General features: G+C 44.3%; 2 protein-coding genes across 5 annotated transcripts in view; one reads left to right on the top strand and one right to left on the bottom strand.

The window, feature by feature from the left end:
* The window catches only part of PHKB (phosphorylase kinase regulatory subunit beta), a 94,648-nt gene extending 91,518 nt beyond the window's left edge, over positions 1–3,130 (bottom strand). For 2 of the 4 annotated variants that reach the window (XM_016147635.2, XM_016147631.2), the window contains exon 1: positions 3,014–3,130. In XM_016147635.2, coding sequence (XP_016003121.2) covers positions 3,014–3,089 — 76 coding nt within the window. In that variant the 5' untranslated portion in view covers positions 3,090–3,130. Of the gene's footprint in view, positions 1–753; positions 1,656–3,013 lie in introns of those variants that run through there. The other 2 variants (XM_016147632.2, XM_016147633.2) reach the window with 2 other exon arrangements.
* A 253-nt stretch (positions 3,131–3,383) lies between these two features.
* The window catches only part of ITFG1 (integrin alpha FG-GAP repeat containing 1), a 77,416-nt gene continuing 61,421 nt past the window's right edge, over positions 3,384–19,378 (top strand). Inside the window, exons 1-5 of the mRNA XM_016147637.2 lie at positions 3,384–3,612; positions 5,304–5,376; positions 10,051–10,196; positions 11,412–11,469; positions 12,700–12,774. Coding sequence (XP_016003123.2) covers positions 3,405–3,612; positions 5,304–5,376; positions 10,051–10,196; positions 11,412–11,469; positions 12,700–12,774 — 560 coding nt within the window. The 5' untranslated portion in view covers positions 3,384–3,404. The remainder of the gene's footprint in view (positions 3,613–5,303; positions 5,377–10,050; positions 10,197–11,411; positions 11,470–12,699; positions 12,775–19,378) is intronic.

Genomic DNA, 19,378 nt, shown 5'->3' with positions numbered 1-19,378 from the left:
GCCCTAAAGACTTCAGTCTCCGTTTCATCTAGGCCACTGAAAAAAAATTGCCCTTTTGTTCTCTGTAGAGTGAGACTGGATACGCCCGAAGGCCTGGGCTCCAAAGAGGAACCCGCACGTGGTCTTTCCTGGATGCATAAACCTCCTTCAAGTGGTTTTCAACATCCTGGGCACTCATCTGGGGAGCGATTCCACAGCTTTTGTCTAGTTTCCAAGGGGGTCTCACCAGTGTGACAGTCCAAGAGTCACTGCACCAACATCTCCCGCAACCCTTACACCATGAAGCCATGAGACGGAAGGCAGAGCACGTGGCCTTGACACATAACGGTCCCGAGACCTGGGGCTTCACTTCTTCACCAAGCGAGCGTCCCTTTCCTGTCTATGAAAATGTATAAAAAAATACCTCCTTCGCGGAAAGCTGATGAAAAGTAAATAATCGGGATGCCGACCAAAAATTCCTGACTTACATATTTCCATTATGCAAGGAGACGAAGATCACTTAAGAAGCTTTTTATGGACCCACTTGACAACCAAGATCCAACTCTAGCCCCTCACGCCCACACAAAAACAACGCGACAGGCCACGTTCAACACACAGAGCCAACTTGAGACTAATGATAGCAGAACAACGCTGTTGAGGTGCGGGCCCACCAAAGAGGTATACAATCAAAATATTATCATATGTCGACATCAAACTGCCGAAGCAAAGGTATTTAAAATTACCAAGTGACCCTTTTGGGGTCTACGCACTTACCAGACCTTAAGAAAGCTGGTGGAGAAGAGACGGCTGCATCGGGTGAGCTGGCCATTTCAGATTGTTGACTCTAATCATAAGCGCCACAGGCTAAACTACAGCAATTTCCACGACTGTTTAGTGAAGGTTAGAAGCAATCAGCATTAGATTAATTGAAAGCGGTGTGAGCAGTTATAACATGAGGCAGTGTGCAACAAAGACAATAACTGAGGTTATGATTTTATTTTCTCTTTTATGACTTGAAAATTTGATTTTCTTTGCTTTGGTAAATTACATTTGCTTACATGGATTAGACAGGAGATAGATACATAATATCCACTTACTAAACATTACATAAGAGTAGCATCCTCTGTTGAGAAATGAAGTGATTATGCTACTATGTAACAATGCTCAGAACTCTGCAGCCAGGTCTCTATCCTAGTCAGGTTAGTGCCAGTTTCAAACAAAGCTCAGCTTATACATTCTAAAAGTTAACAAGAATCAGGTTGATTGTTTTTAATGACATAGGAAGTCAATGATTCCTTTAAGAAACTTTATAGCCTGTACTTCAGAGTTATCAGAAGAATGTGAAACATCAACTAATTTGGAGTAATGGCTTCAAATGGTATCTCTTACTGCTACAATGTATAGGTATATCCAACATTTATACTATGCACGAAACTATTCTGCACAGGTAACTGAATCTAAGTGACTGATTGATTTCAACAATAATTAAGTAAAATTAAACAATTTTTTCTCAGTTAAGAAAGGGATGGTAGATTTTCAAAGTTTACTGTTATGACACGCATCTCAGAGGAAATAAAGTCTGGAGAAAAAAATAAACCTTATATATATATTTATTAAAGGAAAAGAGAAATGCTTTTAAAATATGTTGAAAACAGGGCTCAGTTCCCTGTAAAAAGCTATGGTTACTCTCTGTGAATGGATATTATCGATTCCTTACTCAGTACTTTACTGCAACACAAAAATTTTAAGAGAAAGTGTAAAACGAAACTGTATGTGACTATTTCAAGTAACCACATTGACCCTAAAATGTACTAAGGACTACTTTTGAAAAACTTCTCTCATACTTTTTTTGGTGGTTTTGATATCACCCTAAGTAAATAAGTGCAGAACTTAAGGTTTAAAAATACAATGAAATCAGCAACAAAGATTGGGTAAACTTCTGTGTGATTTATAAAATTATATGTTTTCTTCACATGAAAAAGAGGGGGCGAGCAGAGTGCACATAGCCAACTAAAAACTTCAAAAATTGGAAAAGCCCAAAATATAATGGTAACATTCTGGCTGAGAAAAAAAAACTTTCTTAACATCAGTACAAATGCAGAGTTAGTTTTCCTAGCCATGCCTTTGGCTGTTCTTAAACTAGCAATCTTGACATCAGCACCTCCCAGCTCTGACAAACAGAAACATAGGTCCTTTGAAAGGGTGGATTCTTAGTTGAAAGTTTGTCATTCCACCATCTTTCCTGTTTAAGGGCACCTGCTTAGCTAGAGATTGTATGCAGCCAGCCAGGGGGCAGGGAAGTTTCAATCCTGGCTCTCAGAGGAGCTATCAGCCACAAGTGGTAACTTCAAAGTCGTGACTTTGCAATTTGAACAAGTCAGTTCAGGACACTCGAACTGTTACAACGGCCTGCGCGGCAGCGTCGTGTGACCTCGGCGGCCTCGGGCTTGTGAGCCACAACTGGAAACTAACTAGACGCCCTGGGGGCCACTTGTCCAGGGAAGGGACCTACTTCCTTCCGAGCCCTAACTATACTCGGCGGGACCCCCCTTCGCGGCCTGAGCCCCTGACCACCCCCCTGCCCCTCAGTTTCCACCACACAGATAACCAGCGGGGATTTGGAACTTGTGGTGAATGTAAAAGGCAACGAGCGGCCGCGGGGGTCCGGGACCAGCTCGCACCCCGCGGCTACTGACTCTGGGGGAGCCTCGCACTTAGCAGGACACACGTCCCCAGGAGCGTGGCCGCCGTCGTCTGACTTTCTGAGGAGGAAGCCCCGGGCAAAGTCGGCGCCACCACCTACTTTCTGAGGGGGACACACACGAAAGAGAGTTGGGGGACCTCCACGGGGTGACCTAATTTCTAGGGGCGGTGGCGGGACATGAGGCAGAAGGCCGGCCCGCCGACTGCTTTCTGAGGGGACACACGCGGGCACAGGTTCGCTCCGGGACCCCTGCCTGCCCCCCGCCCCAGGCGCTCGAGCGGGGAGCCCCGGCCGCGGTGCGGGGGAGGGGGGTCCCCCCGCCAGCCAAACCTGAGCGCTTGGCCCGGGCTCTTCGCTCCAGGACCGTCCAGCTCACTTCGGCCATGAGCCCCGCCGCCCCCGCCATCGCGCTGGGGCCACCCCCGGGGCCTCCTGTCAACTCCGGCCGGCCCGGCCCCGCCCCCTCGCGCGACAGTGTCGCGCGGCGCGCCGGCCGGAAGTGAGCGCGGGCGCGGTGTCCGCGCGGCCCCCGCGGCGCCCGAGGGCCGACCCCGGGCGGAGAGCGGGGGGCGAGCGCGCGCGGCCCCGGCGGCGCCCCCGCCGCCCCCCGGCCGCGCCCCCGCCGCCCCCCGGCCGCGCGCTCCCGCTGCGGGCCGCGGCGCGCTGCTTTCCGGCTGCCGTGAAGCGCGGCGCGGGCCGAGGGCGGGGCCGAGGGGCGGCCATGGCGGCGGCGGGCCGGCTGCCCGGCGCCTGGGCGCTGTTGGCGCCGCTGCTCGGGGGGCTCGCGCTGCTGGGCGGCGGGCCGGTCCCGGCTCGGGCGCTGCACAACGTCACGGCCGAACTCTTCGGGGCCGAGGCCTGGGGCACCCTGGCGGCCTTCGGAGACCTCAACTCCGACAAGCAGACGGACCTCTTCGTGCTGCGGGAAAGTCAGTGCTCCCCCGGCCCTCCCTCCACCCGCTGTCCCTGTGCCCCCCGCCCCGGGGTTCCAGCCCCTCGCCCGGATGGCTGTCCCCTTGCATTGCCCGGCCCTTCCCCCCCCAGCCCTGACTCTCTCCCTCCATCTCCAGCATCCTGACCGCTTGCCCGTCTCCGTCTTTTCCAGCCCCGGGTCCCGGCCCGCCCACCCCGCAGTTTGACCGACCCCCAGAAGCCCTGGGATTACCCCAGGTGTTTTGTTTTTCCCCAGAGGCGCCCCGCGGCCTTCACCCCCGCCCCCGCCCCGTGGAGTCACCGGCCCTGCAAAGCCCTTCCTGATTCCCAGGCGCCTTTGTCGCCTGCCTCTCCCTGCGTTCCGTCCCCAGGCAGCTTCATTCCGTTCTGCTTTTCTTCCTCCAGCCTTCCTTCGATGATCTGAAACAGAAGCACCTTGACAATTTCTTCTCATAGGGGTCTTCTCCCCGCCTTCCATTTACCTGATTCATTCTCCACTCTCTTCGTCAGGGTCCCAGCTTTCTCTGAAGCTGCTGTGCCCTCCCAGCGCCCCAAACGCTGCACAACTCACAAGCATTTTGCACGGACCACTGCTAAGTCCAGTGTGTCCCCGGGAGAGGCTCCTCCAGCCGGAGACTCTTATTCCTGCCCAGCCGCCTAGTGCTTCGTGCGCCCCTGACCCTTCCTGGCTTTGGCCAGTGCTCTAGTCTTCCAGTTCTCTCCTTTCTTTGCCAAGTTGAGGTTCTTGGGGGTCCCTTGCTTTCACTATCACTAAACAAACTTTTTTTTGTAAATCTTGGTGCTGACAATGGGCCTTCAAGGGTCTTAGCATTCTTGAGTACCCTCAGAACCAGGTATTGTTTAAGGTTAAGGCCACCAAGGCAAAAGTGAAATGCTTATGAAGAACTTGACTGGCAGGATTCTGGCCCACATTTCTTGGGGCTCTTTTGCCAGGACCCCAGAGCCAGGGGGAGACCCTAGATATTTTTCCTCTCTGTATGACTCCATATGTTGCAAAGAGAGTGTATACTGCCAAACTTCTAGATACTCCATCCAAACTGGATACAGAGATTCTTCTTTTAACTTTAAAAGTGGCTTATGTTTGATTAAACAGTTTGAAAAGTCTGCTCCAGTGAGTACTCATGGAGTTCCAAGAATGCCTCATCCTGTGGGATGGAGCCACAAGAGGAGGGGCTTAGAGCATTTAGCCTTTTCTGCTTAAATACTTAGGCATGTCCTTGTTACTAGTCAGACACCTACAGGAGCCCCTGTGTCCTTGGGGCGATGCATCTGATGAACTAAACACCCTCACTAAAGGGCTGTGTCATTAGGTTTGGGGAACCAGGCTTGACATATAGTACAGTTGTTAGAAGCAAGTTCTTTATATAGTTAATTTAAGTCAAGTGATCTGACTCCTGACAGAAGCCACAGACTTCAGTTCGTCATGACCAACTGCAATTTCCATGTTCATCCTAACTGTATCTCTGCTGCTTTGAACATTGAACTTGCGATGTACTGTTAGGAATCCCCATTCCATCAGGCAGTACTACTGGGCTTGAGAGGGCAGATGAACTGGAGTAAAAGAAAGTGCTCTTGTTGACAACAGTGCCCAGAATCTTCTTGTAACCACTGATTGGATGTCTTGCCAAGAAACGTTATTCTAATATCATATATTCACTTCTTTTAGGAAATGATTTAATTGTCTTTTTGGCAGACCAGAACGCACCCTATTTTAAACCCAAAGTAAAGGTGTCCTTGAAGTAAGTATAAATTATTTGTTTCTTGTAGAGCATTAATTAGTTTAATGATGAGTATGCAAGAGCTAGTTGGATTGTCTTTGAAGTCAGTTTTACTCAGCCATGTTATGAGGTCTGAGTAGCAAATAATTTGCTTGGAAAAGTAGTGAATGCACCAAAATTTAAAAACGATTTACTTTAAAAATAAATAAATGTGTTTCGGTGGCTCCAGGTTTGCTGTATAAACATTCTTCACTTCCACAGTCTAATATGCTTTCTTTAATGCATTCAGAATTGTCCCTCATCCTGAGTGCGCCCTTGGGAGCAGGTCACTCACAGGCTTATCAAGTCAACAGCGTTTTGTGGGAGGTGAGGGAGGGGAGTCCTTTGTACTGGGGTCAAGGTCAGTCAGTGACCTCTCATGTTTTCATGTTTTCTTTGTTTCTTAACTGTTAGGTGGTGAGTTTTTAAGGTGGTGAGTTTTGACTTTGAAGGAATTCAAATCAAAATGAATTTCATAAATGTGCAGATAATTATATTTTTATATGACTGGCATTTCGTAAAACACAGGGACACCCATCAGTTGTTTTGAAACTACAAGAAGCAAAGATTGATCACTCTCTTGTTCAAGGAGGAAGAGATGAATCAGTGCAGGCTAAAGTGGCAGCTTCTAGAAAGTCATGGAACTTGAGCTTGACCTTAAGAGAAGTAAAATTTAGGTGAGGGCTCTCAAGTTGGGGACACAGTATAAAGCGATGGCGATAAAAACAGTCCGTCCTGAAGAGGAGGTAGAAAGATTTGCCCGATGGAAGTCGGGAGCGCTCGTGGGAGAGTTAGGGACGAGGAAGATGCGACCGGGGCAGACAGGGACCTTCAGGAGTATCACAGTGACTTTGACCTCAGCCCCGAGAGAAGCGGGAGATCATTACAGGTTCTCCTTTAAAGGAGAGGTGATGACGACAGTATCTTAAGTGGATTTACTTGTTAACCATGTGCGGAATGAGTTGGTGTGTAGAAAGATCAAAGATTACTTAGGAAACTTAAATTTTTTTTTAGGTCCCCATATGGGCAGGGTGTTCAGACTCTACAATATTTAATTTAAACTCCGATATATATTTAAAAAGTGGCTTTGAGTTTGAACATCGAGAGAAAAGTTAGAAATGGAGAAACAGGAGCTTATCCCTCTTGAGAGATGTTCCTGAGTCAGCATGCTTGGGGGTGGGGGATAGTAGCAATTTTCTGTATCACGTACAAGATGTGAACTGCCTTCAGTGATTTCTCTTGGAAGATTGAAAGTTAAGGAAATTCATGGGAAATAAAAGACTTGGGTTCCACTAAGTTAAAAACACCATCCCAATTTTTTCTCATTAATCAACGTTGTTTGATATGCGGCAGGTTCATTCAGCATCTTCACTGTAACGTTGAGATGCCGTAGGCACCGAACTCTAGTTCCTATCCATCAGCCTGTGGCAAAACTAATTTTGTTTCATGTTGTTTGGCTTAAAGTCAGAGAACCCGCCAAGGGTGTTTAGTGAGGACTTACTGCATTTTTAACATTTAGAAACTTGTTTTTGCTTATTTAGAATATTTTTCAAAGTTAAAGGAACTACCCTTCACCTCCCCCCGCCTCATTACCCTGTTCCTCTGTCATATTCAATAACTTTTAAAACTTTTAACTGTTTCTTCTGGTGTTTAGTTTCATATTTTAAAATATGTTTTTCACGGTAATTGAGTTATCTTCATCTCTTGGATTTTTTCTTAGCATAGGTAAGGATTTGCCATCTTTAAGTAATCGCCATCATTTCCATATCGTTCCATCATATTTTTAGTTAAATCAGTCATTCTCGTCACGTTTTGACCACGCGGATGCCGTGTACATCAGTCCAGGTAGTCCGCAGTATTTCTGGTCTGTAGGGTTTTCCCCCGGGATGAAATGATTGCTTCGTAAAAAGTAGATTGTGCAGTTTTCTGTGCATCCACATCCTTAACTCCCGTGCAGGTGTTCCCTCGCACCTGCCGTATACCTGTTGCGCATTTTTGTTTTCCCCGCCGAGTCCTCTGCCCCCACCCACCCTGAGTCATTCCCTAGGCCTCCCGCAGTTTCTGTTTGGGGACTTGCTGGTTGCTATCCTTTGCCGGGTCCCTGCCTCTCAGCGTCTTCCTTTGCTTCACTGGAGTGCATCCTTCAGGAAGTTCCTGAGAAAGGCGTGTCTCCTGCCCTGCCTGGTCCAACGACTTTCCTGCTCACTCTTAGTTCTTGGATTAACCCGTCGTCTGTTGGCTTCACTGGTTGTTGTTTTAAAACCCAGTGTTATTCTTGCTCCTCATCCTTCAAACGTGACTTGTTTTATTTTTAATTTTGGAAGCTATTAAGGTCCCTTCTTTATCCCTTTTGCTGTGAAATTCATGATGACATGCCTCGGTGTAGACGGTTGTCCGCTTACCACCCTGGCATTAGTCGGGCCCCTCAAGCTGGCCGCTTCCGTCGCTGGGGGCCTTTTGAAATATTCTTACGTTATTTCTTTGATAATTTTTTTGTTTCCTCGTTCAGGGATTCTGGTCAGCTGGTTATCGGACTCCCTGAGTCCAGCCCGTATTCCTTTACTATATCCATGTTTTGGTCATTTTGTTTTGTTTTCCTTTCCAGAGGGTTTTCTCAATTTTATCTTAATCCTTCTATTGAATTTTTTCTGTTAGCTGTCATATTTTTTAACTCCAAGTTGTTTTTTTTTTCTTGTTCTCATTGTTCCTCTGTCTTAGCATGCCGTGCTTTTTGTGTGTTGATGGACACACTTCTCTTATGTCTTCCAGTATAGTTTTGAAGTTCTCTTTCCCCTCTGTTTTCTGTTTCTTCCGATTCCTTATTGCTGTTTGTTTGGCTCTCTTGACATTCATGGTTTCTTCAGAAGGTAGGGTGTCTATTTCTACCTAAGAGTGAGGTACCGAAGAGCTCATTTGGAAACTCTTTGCATGAGCGCTTGCCCTGAGCTCCATTCCTGGCTGGCTGGCATCCAGGGACTAGCGTAGAGCTCGGGGCAAGGTGTCAAACTCATCCTCTTATAGACTGTCCGCTGACTCCCTGTCTTTAACTTAAGGCCAGAACCTTACCTAAGTTCTGCTGTAACTTAAACCTCTGCTGCCTGAAACTTCCCAGAAATAGACTGCTTGGTTTTCGCCTTGCTCAGCGAGAAGGAGAAAGGACTGTCACTCACGATGCACACTTTCAGTCAAGCCCGTTCGCAGCCTCGTGCCTCACTCTTGTCTTCCGCTGTTCCTGATGACTCCAGATTCTGAGCCTCTCAGGGTTTCTTCAGGGCAAAAAGCTTGACTGAAGCTTGACTTTTAGAGGCTTTTTCTCCAGGCACTTAAGAGTTTCCTGGCCGGCTGAGTCAATTAGCATCCCTCCATACGCTCTGTCCGTTCGTGATCTCTGTGTCTAAATTTCCACCTAATCCGTTGTGATATATTCCTATCAATTTCAGGGTACTTTCTGCTACTAACGGATGAAGCAGTGTTACTGCCGAGCATGTGCAGTACTGCACATTCACTCACAAACACGTACAGAGGTGTGCGCCTCAGGTTCACGCGTGGGTGCTGTGTCGTCATTTTTAAAGACAAGTATTTTTCATGAAAAGGTTAAAGTATCATTGGATTCTTTGAGGAAACTGGCATTACCGAGAATATTTTATTGTAATCAGTTGTAGGTGCCAACACAACAGTCTGAATTCCAGCTATTCTATTTAGCTGTTTAACACCAGAAGCAACCTAATCCCTCTAATCATCAGTGTCTTAATCTGTTCAATGAGAATAATACCTATTTCAGATAATGAAGATTAAATTATCAGATAATAGCCATTAAGCACTTGGTGTGTAATATTTGGGACAGAGTAAATAGATGCATTGTAATAAAGCTGTAATTATATTTTTCTTTACACCTTTTCAGTATTTTCTTCATTTTCACTTTAAATAAAACGTGTGTGTATGTGTGTGTATTTAGGTCCTCGTTGCTATTTAGAAAATAATTACCCATAGTCTATTTGCAAACTTGCTTTCTTGCTTTTTGCTCCAAGTAGGATTAACTATAAATTGAATTTAAGACATTTTTTGATTGGGTTGCTCAAACACATTATGACAAGACTTGAGAATGTTTTAAGTTTTGAAGGTTAATAGAAATAATTTTAGAATTATTTTTATTTTTAAGAATAAAAAATTAGGTATGTATATTTGGATAGTGTATTGCCAACTTTAGTAAAGGGAACTTATTTTCCACTGTGAATTTTGAATAGCTTTCAGGAATAAAATGATTATTTTGTTTTCACTGTATGTTTGAAACCTGCATTAAAGCCGAAAATTAAATATCTTATAAATAATATCTCTTGACTGATAAAAGGACAGTGGCACTCCTCGCCACTTTCACATTGATGATGAGCCGCCATTTGTTATAAGCACCATCCGAATGTCTTGGCGTCCTTGTCCATTGACATCAGCCAATGCCTGAGCATAAAACTGAGTTTAAGACTACTGTGCATTCATCCTGAATTCTTCTGTAGACCAAAGAGGCCCACATACACGAAGGCTGATAAGATTTTGTGAAATTCTAAATTTTGCATTGAAAATATTTTCGTATGGTGCAAATATAAAGGTGTTCTTGTCTCTTATTAACTCACCTGGTTATCTTACAATGCTTGTTTCTTCTAGGAATCACAGTGCATTGATCACAAGTGTAGTCCCTGGGGATTATGATGGGGATTCACAAATGGATGTTCTTCTGACCTACCTGCCCCAAAATCATGCCAGCAGCGAGTTAGGAGCTGTTATCTTCTGGGGACAAAATCAAACATTAGGTGAATATTTTTTAGGACTTTTTCATATTTATCACTGGATATTAATGGAAAAATATGCCTGTATTCCGATGTGACTGCAAAAAGTCTTGTTCTGGATTCGTTTCAGAAATGCAGTCCTTGAGTGTCTGGAACGGTCTGTAAAAGCTTTTCTGAAAGTCTATTTTCTGGTTTTTCATTTTCAACCCAGAACCGGTCTGGGGTCAGTTCCAGAGAACACAATTCACAGTGGCTCGCTTAAGGAAGAACGAGCTTTACTAAAGGGTTTCGATGGCTTGCCGAATCATTGGGAGAGCTGAAGAACAGACTCTAGGTGGAACTCCCTGGAACAGTTCCCAAAGCCTCCAAGTGTTACGATGAGGAAGTGGCCCGAGGCACAACCACAGCCAGAATGCCACGGCACCTGCCGTGACTCTCGCCGGCACACTGGGCACCCGGCACCCTGCCTCTCACCACAGGTTCAGCGATCAGGCGCTGAGGCAGGCGGGGCGGAAGCCCAGCTTCCCCACAGGCCCGCCCCCCGAAACGCAGTGTGTCTGATCGGCAGCCCCGCGTTTCACTCAGAATCTCGGTGGAAGGGTGTTTGAGAAGGCTGGTTTTGATTCGTAGTCTCCCCAGTACAGGAAAGCACAAGGGTGGAGTGGAGATCGTGTCTCGGTCCACCGTGTCCGCCTATGAACCGCCAAGGCTTATCTGAAAAGCCAGTGGATTATGCCTGAAAGGACAGCTTTGTTTCAGGGGCCGGATGTCAGGGTGGGGGTGCAGGGGGTGTAGCCGTGTGTTCTGTGACGCTCGCGAGTGCTGACAGCAACCTCGGTCCTCGCGGTTCACTCGCTCAGTGAGCCTCCGAAGAAGGGGCTTCGGCCTGTGTGCACACGAGTCCAGTGATTTCACGTACGCGGCTTCTCTGCCCTGAAAGCTTAATCGTCAGCTGGTGCCAAATTGTGTATAAGGAAGACTCACCTGAGGGATTTTTACATCGGCGCCTCAAATGGAAGTTATGTAGTGCCGGTCTTTACTGGAGAATGAATTCTCCCAATATTTGTCTTCACAGACTTCACGTCCATTTAAGTTGGATTCGTAGTGTCTCGTTAATGGTAATAGTTGGAATTAATTAGAGATGAATCTTGAAAAGATTAAAAGGATATTTTTCCCTAAGTGTACATTTCAAACGTAATATAAAATACCCGTTAATTTATAGATTTCCTTTCTTCACAGATCCTAACAATATGACCATGCTCAATAGGACTTTTCAGGATGAACCACTAATTATGGAGTAAGTATCTGCTCGCTTCCCTTTGACCGATCTTAAATTTACAAACGTAAAGTGAAACTTTTCACCTAAGAAACCATTTTGCTTAGTAGTATTGACACTAAATTCACTCTCCCTTTAGAGCTAATAGGAGCCTGTACTCTAGATCGTATGGTAGATGAGAGAAAAAAATGAAATTCAGTATTTTGGAAAGAGGGAGAGATTTGTGATTTGCGTGTGTTCAGCAGCTTTGAATGTGTCTGTTATGTATCTGCGTCGATTCTAGCCACGCCATTACTCAAAGAATTAAGACGACTTAATTGTTTGTAGATCAAACTATTAGTGCTTAATTGGCAGATATTAAGGGTACAGAGTTTCCGCCAGTTATGCAGAAGGATTCTGTATTAAGGAGAAACTTTGGGCCATTGTTATAGCACTTAGTGTTTTAATAGCACTTTGATTCCTCAGAATAGACTCGTACCAGGGTAAATTTAATCCTGAGTTCAGGATTTTCGATTATATGGTAGAGATCATTTTGGAGACGAGAGCAATCAATGTCTGGCCACATTCTCGTCCAAAGCTGTCTTTCTGCAATTATTAAAATCCGTCATCATATGAACAGGTCAGTGGCCATTAGAAGTGAAACGTCAATCCATGGATTAATCTTAAAGTCACTTAGCTTGATTTCTTTCACAGTTGTATGTTTTTTCATTATTGTGATATTCAGTGGCCACTTTGAATTTTTATACCAGCCAGGGATTACTTCTGGGGGTTATTTCTCCTAAGTCCACCTAACTAAACAAGTTGGATCCTGATTCTGAAATGAGCGATGTCTCCATCACTGAGGGGCAGGCTAGATCAGGCAGAGGTTACCGACAACCCTAAAGTTTGACAACCAAAGTTTATTTCCCGCTCGTGCTACATGTCCGTGTGGGTCACTTGTGGGCTGTGCCCCACACCGTCCCCCTGTGAGTCAGGCCGCCGGAGGCCTCGTCCTTTGGGGAGCTGGATCACCTGAAACCGCGTTCTCGTCTTTGCCGCGGCGAGCTCACAGAGGGCTGGAGGCCCCCGTACAGAACTTACACACTGCGCCCAGAAGTGTCCACGTCACTTCTGCTGACGTGTCGTTGACAGCAACAGACACTGATGAGCATCGTAGTGTCTGCCACACCTCCCCGGGGTGGTTTTTCTCCTAAAGCTAAGTTGGAGAATTTAATAAAAGAGCTGCTTATGCTTGCCGTGTTTTCTTTTCAGCTTCAACGGCGATTTAATTCCCGACGTATTCGGTATCACAAATGAATCCAGCCAGCCACAGATACTGTTAGGAGGGTGAGTAAACACGAGCGGAACCATGTGATTATTTCTGCTGTCACTGTGGCAGGGACCGTGTCCATGCGAACTGATTGCTCCAGCCGCAGGGGGAGGACCCAGCGCACTGCAAATCCTTGTTCTTAAAAGGGTTTTGAACGGGCATTTGGTCACCTTACAAGCTTTCCCAAACAGTCTGGATCTGCAGCTGCTTTCTGTGGGGGGTCAGAATCCCTTTATCCTTCTGGAGATTAGAGTTGCAGACTTTACAGGTCCTCGTTTAAATATCGGTTTATTAGGTGTTTTTAGAATGGAAACTTTTAATTTAAATAGAATGAGTAGCACAGTCTAGATTGGATTCTCCACCTTAGCTGTGTCAGCTCCCAGACTGGATGATAAGCCTTGTTCCTTTTGTCTTTTATTTGTTCATGAGCAATTGCTAATTGCCTGTAATGTAAACATTCCTTCTCTAAGCTCTGGAAACTTTTCCGAATGCTTTATCCTTGACCAGCATGTGTGCTAGGACTCTCACCATTCTATTCAAGCATGCCCTTCATTCTTAAGACATGAACCACCTGGAATCTTGCAATTCAAAGACCTCCTCCGTTTTAATTCCTTCTAGACTTAGAATAGAATTGGCATCCTAACAAGAATTCATGATAGCAAGACACTTTTCACAATGCCTGCAACTTGGTTAATTTCTTTTGTATCTGATAAAGACAAAAATTTAGTTCAAGAATAGAGAATACATTTACTTACTTTTTTGAATTTCCAACAAGTGCAGACGGGCATCTTTGTTAGTTTGTCTTCCCCAGGTACTTGGAAACCTGATGAATTTATCTCTTGTGATTTGGAAAAGTAGTGTATTTTTATGATTAGTTTTTGAAATGTGATTTATAGGCACACAAGCGAGTAAATTGTCAAAATTTAAAGTATAATGAGAGACTCGTATTTCCTATCACTTTCTGAAGATGTTCAATAAAGAATATGGGTGTTTTGATGTTATTCATAGTGACTTTTGAAAAACTAATTGTGGATCCTGAATGAGAAACCTCTTTTTCCCCAAACTTTGTAAAATATCCAAAAGACAACCCTGCCTTAGAGACCAAATGGCTGGGGACGCTGCTTTGCCTGGTGCGGGAGATGCTGAGTGTGCGTGGGGGTGGGACGTACAGGCCACTCCTCCGGGCAAGCTGTGCTCCTTTGCCTTGGGCGGGGACCACCCAGGAAGCTGGTCCCATCCTTACGGTCCCGTCCTTATCCTCAGAGACCGACCTGTGATTGAGAATGTCATGTTGACTTCTGGCCTGGTTTGTTTCCTGGTAACCTCCCTTTTAGTCAGAGAGATAGATGAATATCTTTAATATGATACAGTTTGACCTTTAGAAATTGTAACCTGTGAAACAGCTACTATTGATAACTCAAAAAGTAAAGTTTCTAATATCTTTGTGGGTTTTCTACTTAACCTATAAGAAACCTATCGAGAATATCACGTGATGGTGTCGTAGTTTATTTACTTGTTCTGAATTCTGTATTAGATTTTTTCCTCTGATGACGCTGGAAAAACCAGCTTTTACAACTTACTCTGCCTAAAGACATGTTCACTTTTTTATGCATTATACTCTGGTATACTTTAGCATATGGAGTAATACTCTGGTATTTTATGATATTTTTTTATTTAAACTTCAGTTACGGATTAAACAATAGTAGCTAACTGTATGGTAACAGGTTTTTATCCAAGACTTGTCCTGATGCCCAGTTAATGGAGATACATATATTGGCAGAAGCCTTGTTAGGGTGACTGTGGCCTGGCAATGTCATGATTCAGACCCTGGAAAGCTGAGTGTCCCCCCACGGGAGCAACATCAAGGTATTACTAAAACAAAAACACACTTCGGCATGTCAGTGTTAGCGTCACAGACGTGCGTGGGTGCAGAAGGAAAAAGCCAGCAGCATTGACGTGTTGGACTGTTCACCCCGCCTCCGTTTGGCCGCCCCATCTTACTGACCGAGAAATCCACCCGGCCTCGGAGAGCTAAATGCCCCATGGGACCGTGCTGGAGGGCCCGGCTATCTCTGGCCAGTGCAGGCATGGAGGTAGGTGCTCGCCCAGGGGGCGGGCTGGCGTGGCCGTCTGGCCAGCGGCAGCTGAGCAGTCAGTCTCAGCAGGCAGCGGTCACAGGCGCCCTCGTGAGTGGCACAGTGGGGTACCGACGGGGACAGGAAGGGTGCCAGGTCTCCTGCAGAGCAGGAGATAATTACAGTGTTTTAAGTGGGCAAAGGCAGACTTCAGTCTGCGCCTCACCTCAGTTTATAATGGCTTGAAATGAAGTGATAACATGGCACGTTCCTTAGAAGTAGCACGTCGCTAGGAAGGCTGCAAGGTCACCGTGGATGAGCGTTTCCTGTGCAAGGGCATTGGAAGCTGATGCTGCTTAAGCTTTCAGAGTATTGTTTTTAGTACTGAAGTAACCTGTACCTGTAAATTTCATCAAAGCCAAATGTAATTTTGGTCCGTTCACTTTTTCTGTGACTCCTGTGCTGAGGACAGACACACTCTGGGTCGGGGCCAGGTTGTATCCCAGGGGATGCTGCTGTAGGTGTGTGACAGGTAAATACCTCACCGTACTCTGTTTACTCCACGAGTGATGGCCCGAAAGCTCTGAATGGAATGTTAATGGCGTTGAAAGCAGCCATTTTTAACTGTCATGTGGGTGGATGTTTTCCTCTTATCAAAAAAAAAAAAAATCCTCTATTTTAATTTATTATTTATAGTTAACTTCTCTCAATCCAGAGGAATAAATCCCTATTTTTCCATGTAACCTTTCATCTTTCCTCACATCATAACCAACAACTGATTTATTAAAGCACTCTTCATTTTTATTGCTGATTTTGTTGGTTTACTGATGCATTTCAGAAAATATTGCAGATATTTATCTTAATGGAATAATAATATGATACTGTGTCACTTAACTCTATGATTCAGAAAGAATATAAAAATTATGCTGAGGTTGTAACACAAAGGAAACCAAAAATCCTCAAGGCAGCTTTTAACTTCGTAGCAGCATTAGTATTCATAATCTTAACCAAAAACGGTGGCTTTGAGATGATTCAAATTTTCTTAGAATTCCCTGAGTGGCCCCCTCCCCAATTCCCCTCATACACCATTTATACTTTGAACACTGTTGTTTAAAAGAATCTATTAGAACTTGAGAAATAAGTTTTTTTAGCAGCATTTCCATAGAAACACTGCATCAGTTTTTTAACTTTGATTTCTTCCTTAAGAAATTTTGTTATTGGAAAATAATTTAGCCTCCCATTGTTTTTCACCTAATTTTGTTCTCAAAATTAAGCCACAGAAATAGTGAAAAGTTAGAATAAATGCCTTAGAATTGTATACGCTGTGGTTATCTCAAGTGGTATGTTACTTAAGCATCCATATCTTTATTTCCCGGAGCCCCCCCAGAACTTTTGGATGGTCAGTCAAATGACTGATGAGTTCCTGGTGATTTATCATACAACCTAGTTTTAGGTTCTGGTTGGCAGTGTATGTAAATGAACTTTAGTTTGTTTCTAAGTGAATGATTTAAGAATTTATTCTCAAAATTATCCATTTTACTTTTAGTTAAATCTTATAATTTTTATGTGTATTCTTTGAAGTAATCGTTCAGAAAGATATCTTCTTGAGAAAAGCACAGTTTTATAGTTTCTGTGCAAAGAAATTCGATAGTAGCATTTTTATCATGAATATCGATATTTAAGTGTCTTGATTCAGCAGATTTCTCTTAGCATATATCATATTTTTCTTTGAGGAGAAATCATTTTGTTTTATTTCATTACTCTTTGGATTTGTATTGAAAAAGCCCATTTTAAAACAAGCTAGAATACCCCTGAACTATACATTTAAAAATGGTTAAGATGGTAAATGTTATGTTATATATATTTTAGCACAATGAACAAAATTGGAAAAAGAAAATCAAGCAAGAAGTGTATACCCCAGACTTCGAGTAAGATTAGTCTGTGTTACCATTTCAGTTTAGAGTAAAATGCATCAGAACAGTTTATAATTTCCAAAAATACAGGTTAAGCCCTCTTCATTAGGTTCCTGTTGCAATTTTTTAAAGATACCCGCGACGTCAAAAACGCCCCCACGAACTCGACTTTTAACAACCCGCAGGCCCGGTCCGGCCCGGCCCGCCCCGCGGGCGCGTGTCTCCCGCCTGCCGAGCCAGCGCGCTGGGCGCGCCTCTTAGGGGCGCTGTCACTGTCGCGCAGCCTTCGGGACAGAACATGGCAGAAAGAAACCCCCTTGTTCCTTGCCGAACGTGAGGCGTTGCTTCCGAGAGCCCCTCAGGTGTCCCGGGGTGACAGTCCCCGGGCCCATCCTGCCTTCGTGTCCGCCCCGGCCACTGTGGACCCTCGGCCCCGGGGACAGCGTGCCGGGCTCCCGCAGGGCCCGCGCCCGGCCAACGCAGCCCGCCGGGCGGAGGACGCGCGGCCCGAGGGCGCCACCTGCCGGCGTGGGCGCGGCGCGGTCGGACCCCCAGCCGGGAGGTGACGCCCGCCAGCGCACCTGTCACACGAGGCCCGGCCCCGCGAGCTGCCCCGACCTCAGAGGGGTGGGGGAGCGTGTGCAGCTCTGATCTCCGTGGCTCTGCCCCTCCTGTCCCCTCACTGTTGACCGAGACTTACTGCCGAGAGGGGCCCGGGGAGAGCAAAGCCAGGGGCGTCCCAGGGAAACGCTGCGTCCCTCGGGGCGGCGTTCTTCACTCTCCCCAGGCCGCGCCGTTAACGGGGAGGGACATTTCATGCCCCTGTGGTTTCCCGCGATGACAGCGATTGTTGCAAGTGTGACTGGAATGTTCTGTGGGCCTGCCAGACCCACGGATTAAACGTCTACCTCCTTTCTTTCCTATTTCGTATGCATTTTTCTGTCATGCAGCTTAAACCTGTTTTATCAAATCATATTGAGATAATTCCATTTAAAATCAAGCATCTTATTTTTTCTTATGAAATATTTACTATTTTCATTCTATTAATAGAAAATAGGTTACATGCTGGCTCCTGAGCCAAATAATGTTTTTGCACTATGTGCCTTTCCCGTATATTAAAGTCTTCAGAAAAATTTCTTCTATCTAAAGAAATAAGAAAGGAATGGTATTATTTCTCCTTTTTATACTCAGTTTTTACCTAAATACATCAAAAATCAGATCCCAGCATCCAATATTTATGCACATTTACTGAAGGACTATGATGTCTTTTATCATACTTAAATTATAAATTATTTTAGCTATATTACATTGCATTGCTAGTCATGCTAATAAACAGCATGTCGTTTTACTACCTTGTTTTTATAACCTATTTTATAAAAATAGATAAATCAATTTGATTGGAATTTCATTATTTTAATCTGGACTGCTTTTAGTAATCTGCCCTACAATATATATTCTGTACTTTTCTCTACAGTTTTTATACTGTTCCTTGAAACATATTAATATTCAATTTGAATTGAAAAAATGAGGTCACACTCTTTCTCACAGAAAATAACTTTCATTTGGAGATTGGTTTGACAGTGAGGACTACCTTTGCGAATTGGATCATATGGCAGACATTTTCCATAAATGGAATGAGCTAAATCAGCAGCTCTAAATTTTTCTTTTTACTTTTATTATGGAAAATTTTCAACATGCGAAGGTGAAGAGAATGGAACAGTGACTTTGTATATGAGGCACCTGTCATCTGGCTGTGGTGATCCGCTCCTGACCGGTCTTATTTCATTCACACCTATTCCTTCATTTCTCTCTCTTCTAGCCTCCCCTACCCCCACCCAGACATTTTTAATCTATGGATATTCCAATATATATCTCTAAAAAGTAAGGGTTTTTAAAAAGTATATCTAATCATAGAATATTTATCATGCCTGAAAAAATTAAGAATAATTTCATAATATTGTATTTCCAGGGAGATTGCAATAAAAATTATTAACAAGATTTGTTAGCATTTATATCTATAAAGATGAGTCAGAAGAGACTGTTGAATCCTGTCTCATCCTAGCAATATCATAAGGATGAATAAACTAATACATTTCAAAGCTCCATTCATCTGTTCGAAAAACTCATTTCCAGTAAAATTCTACCTCTGGTTTAATAAGTTATCAAACTATATAATGGTTGTTATTATCAGTTGTACACTAGTAGTTAAAATAACCTCAGAGGTTTTTTAAATGCTCGGCTACATAAAACCAATTAAATACCAATTTTAATTTATTTACAATTTATGGACAAACAGTTCTTTGGAGACATATGCTAGAGTAATCACTATAGACTTCTGCTATAAAAATATTTCATATCATAATGTTCTGTAAGAAAATGAAATAGAAATACAAGTTCAAGGATAAAGGGGAGAAGTCCAGTTAAAGAAGAGCTTGTTCATGCGTTTCGTGTGTGTGTGGATGATGGCACCTGGTAGCAACTCAATATGGTATTTATATTCCACTGGTTTGATCATTAAAGTAATCACTTTATCTTAAAATCTCGTAATTCTAGAAGATTTGAAGATTACCTGTTTTGCAGCTATTTAAGCTGATGAAACATTATATAGTCTTAGAAATTGACGTAAATCTGTT

The sequence above is a fragment of the Rousettus aegyptiacus genome, unplaced genomic scaffold, assembly GCF_014176215.1.
Source record: "Rousettus aegyptiacus isolate mRouAeg1 unplaced genomic scaffold, mRouAeg1.p scaffold_m13_p_14, whole genome shotgun sequence".
Taxonomy (NCBI): domain Eukaryota; kingdom Metazoa; phylum Chordata; class Mammalia; order Chiroptera; family Pteropodidae; genus Rousettus; species Rousettus aegyptiacus.
Note: the sequence above shows the minus strand (reverse complement) of the source record. Positions and strands in the feature narration are given on the sequence as shown.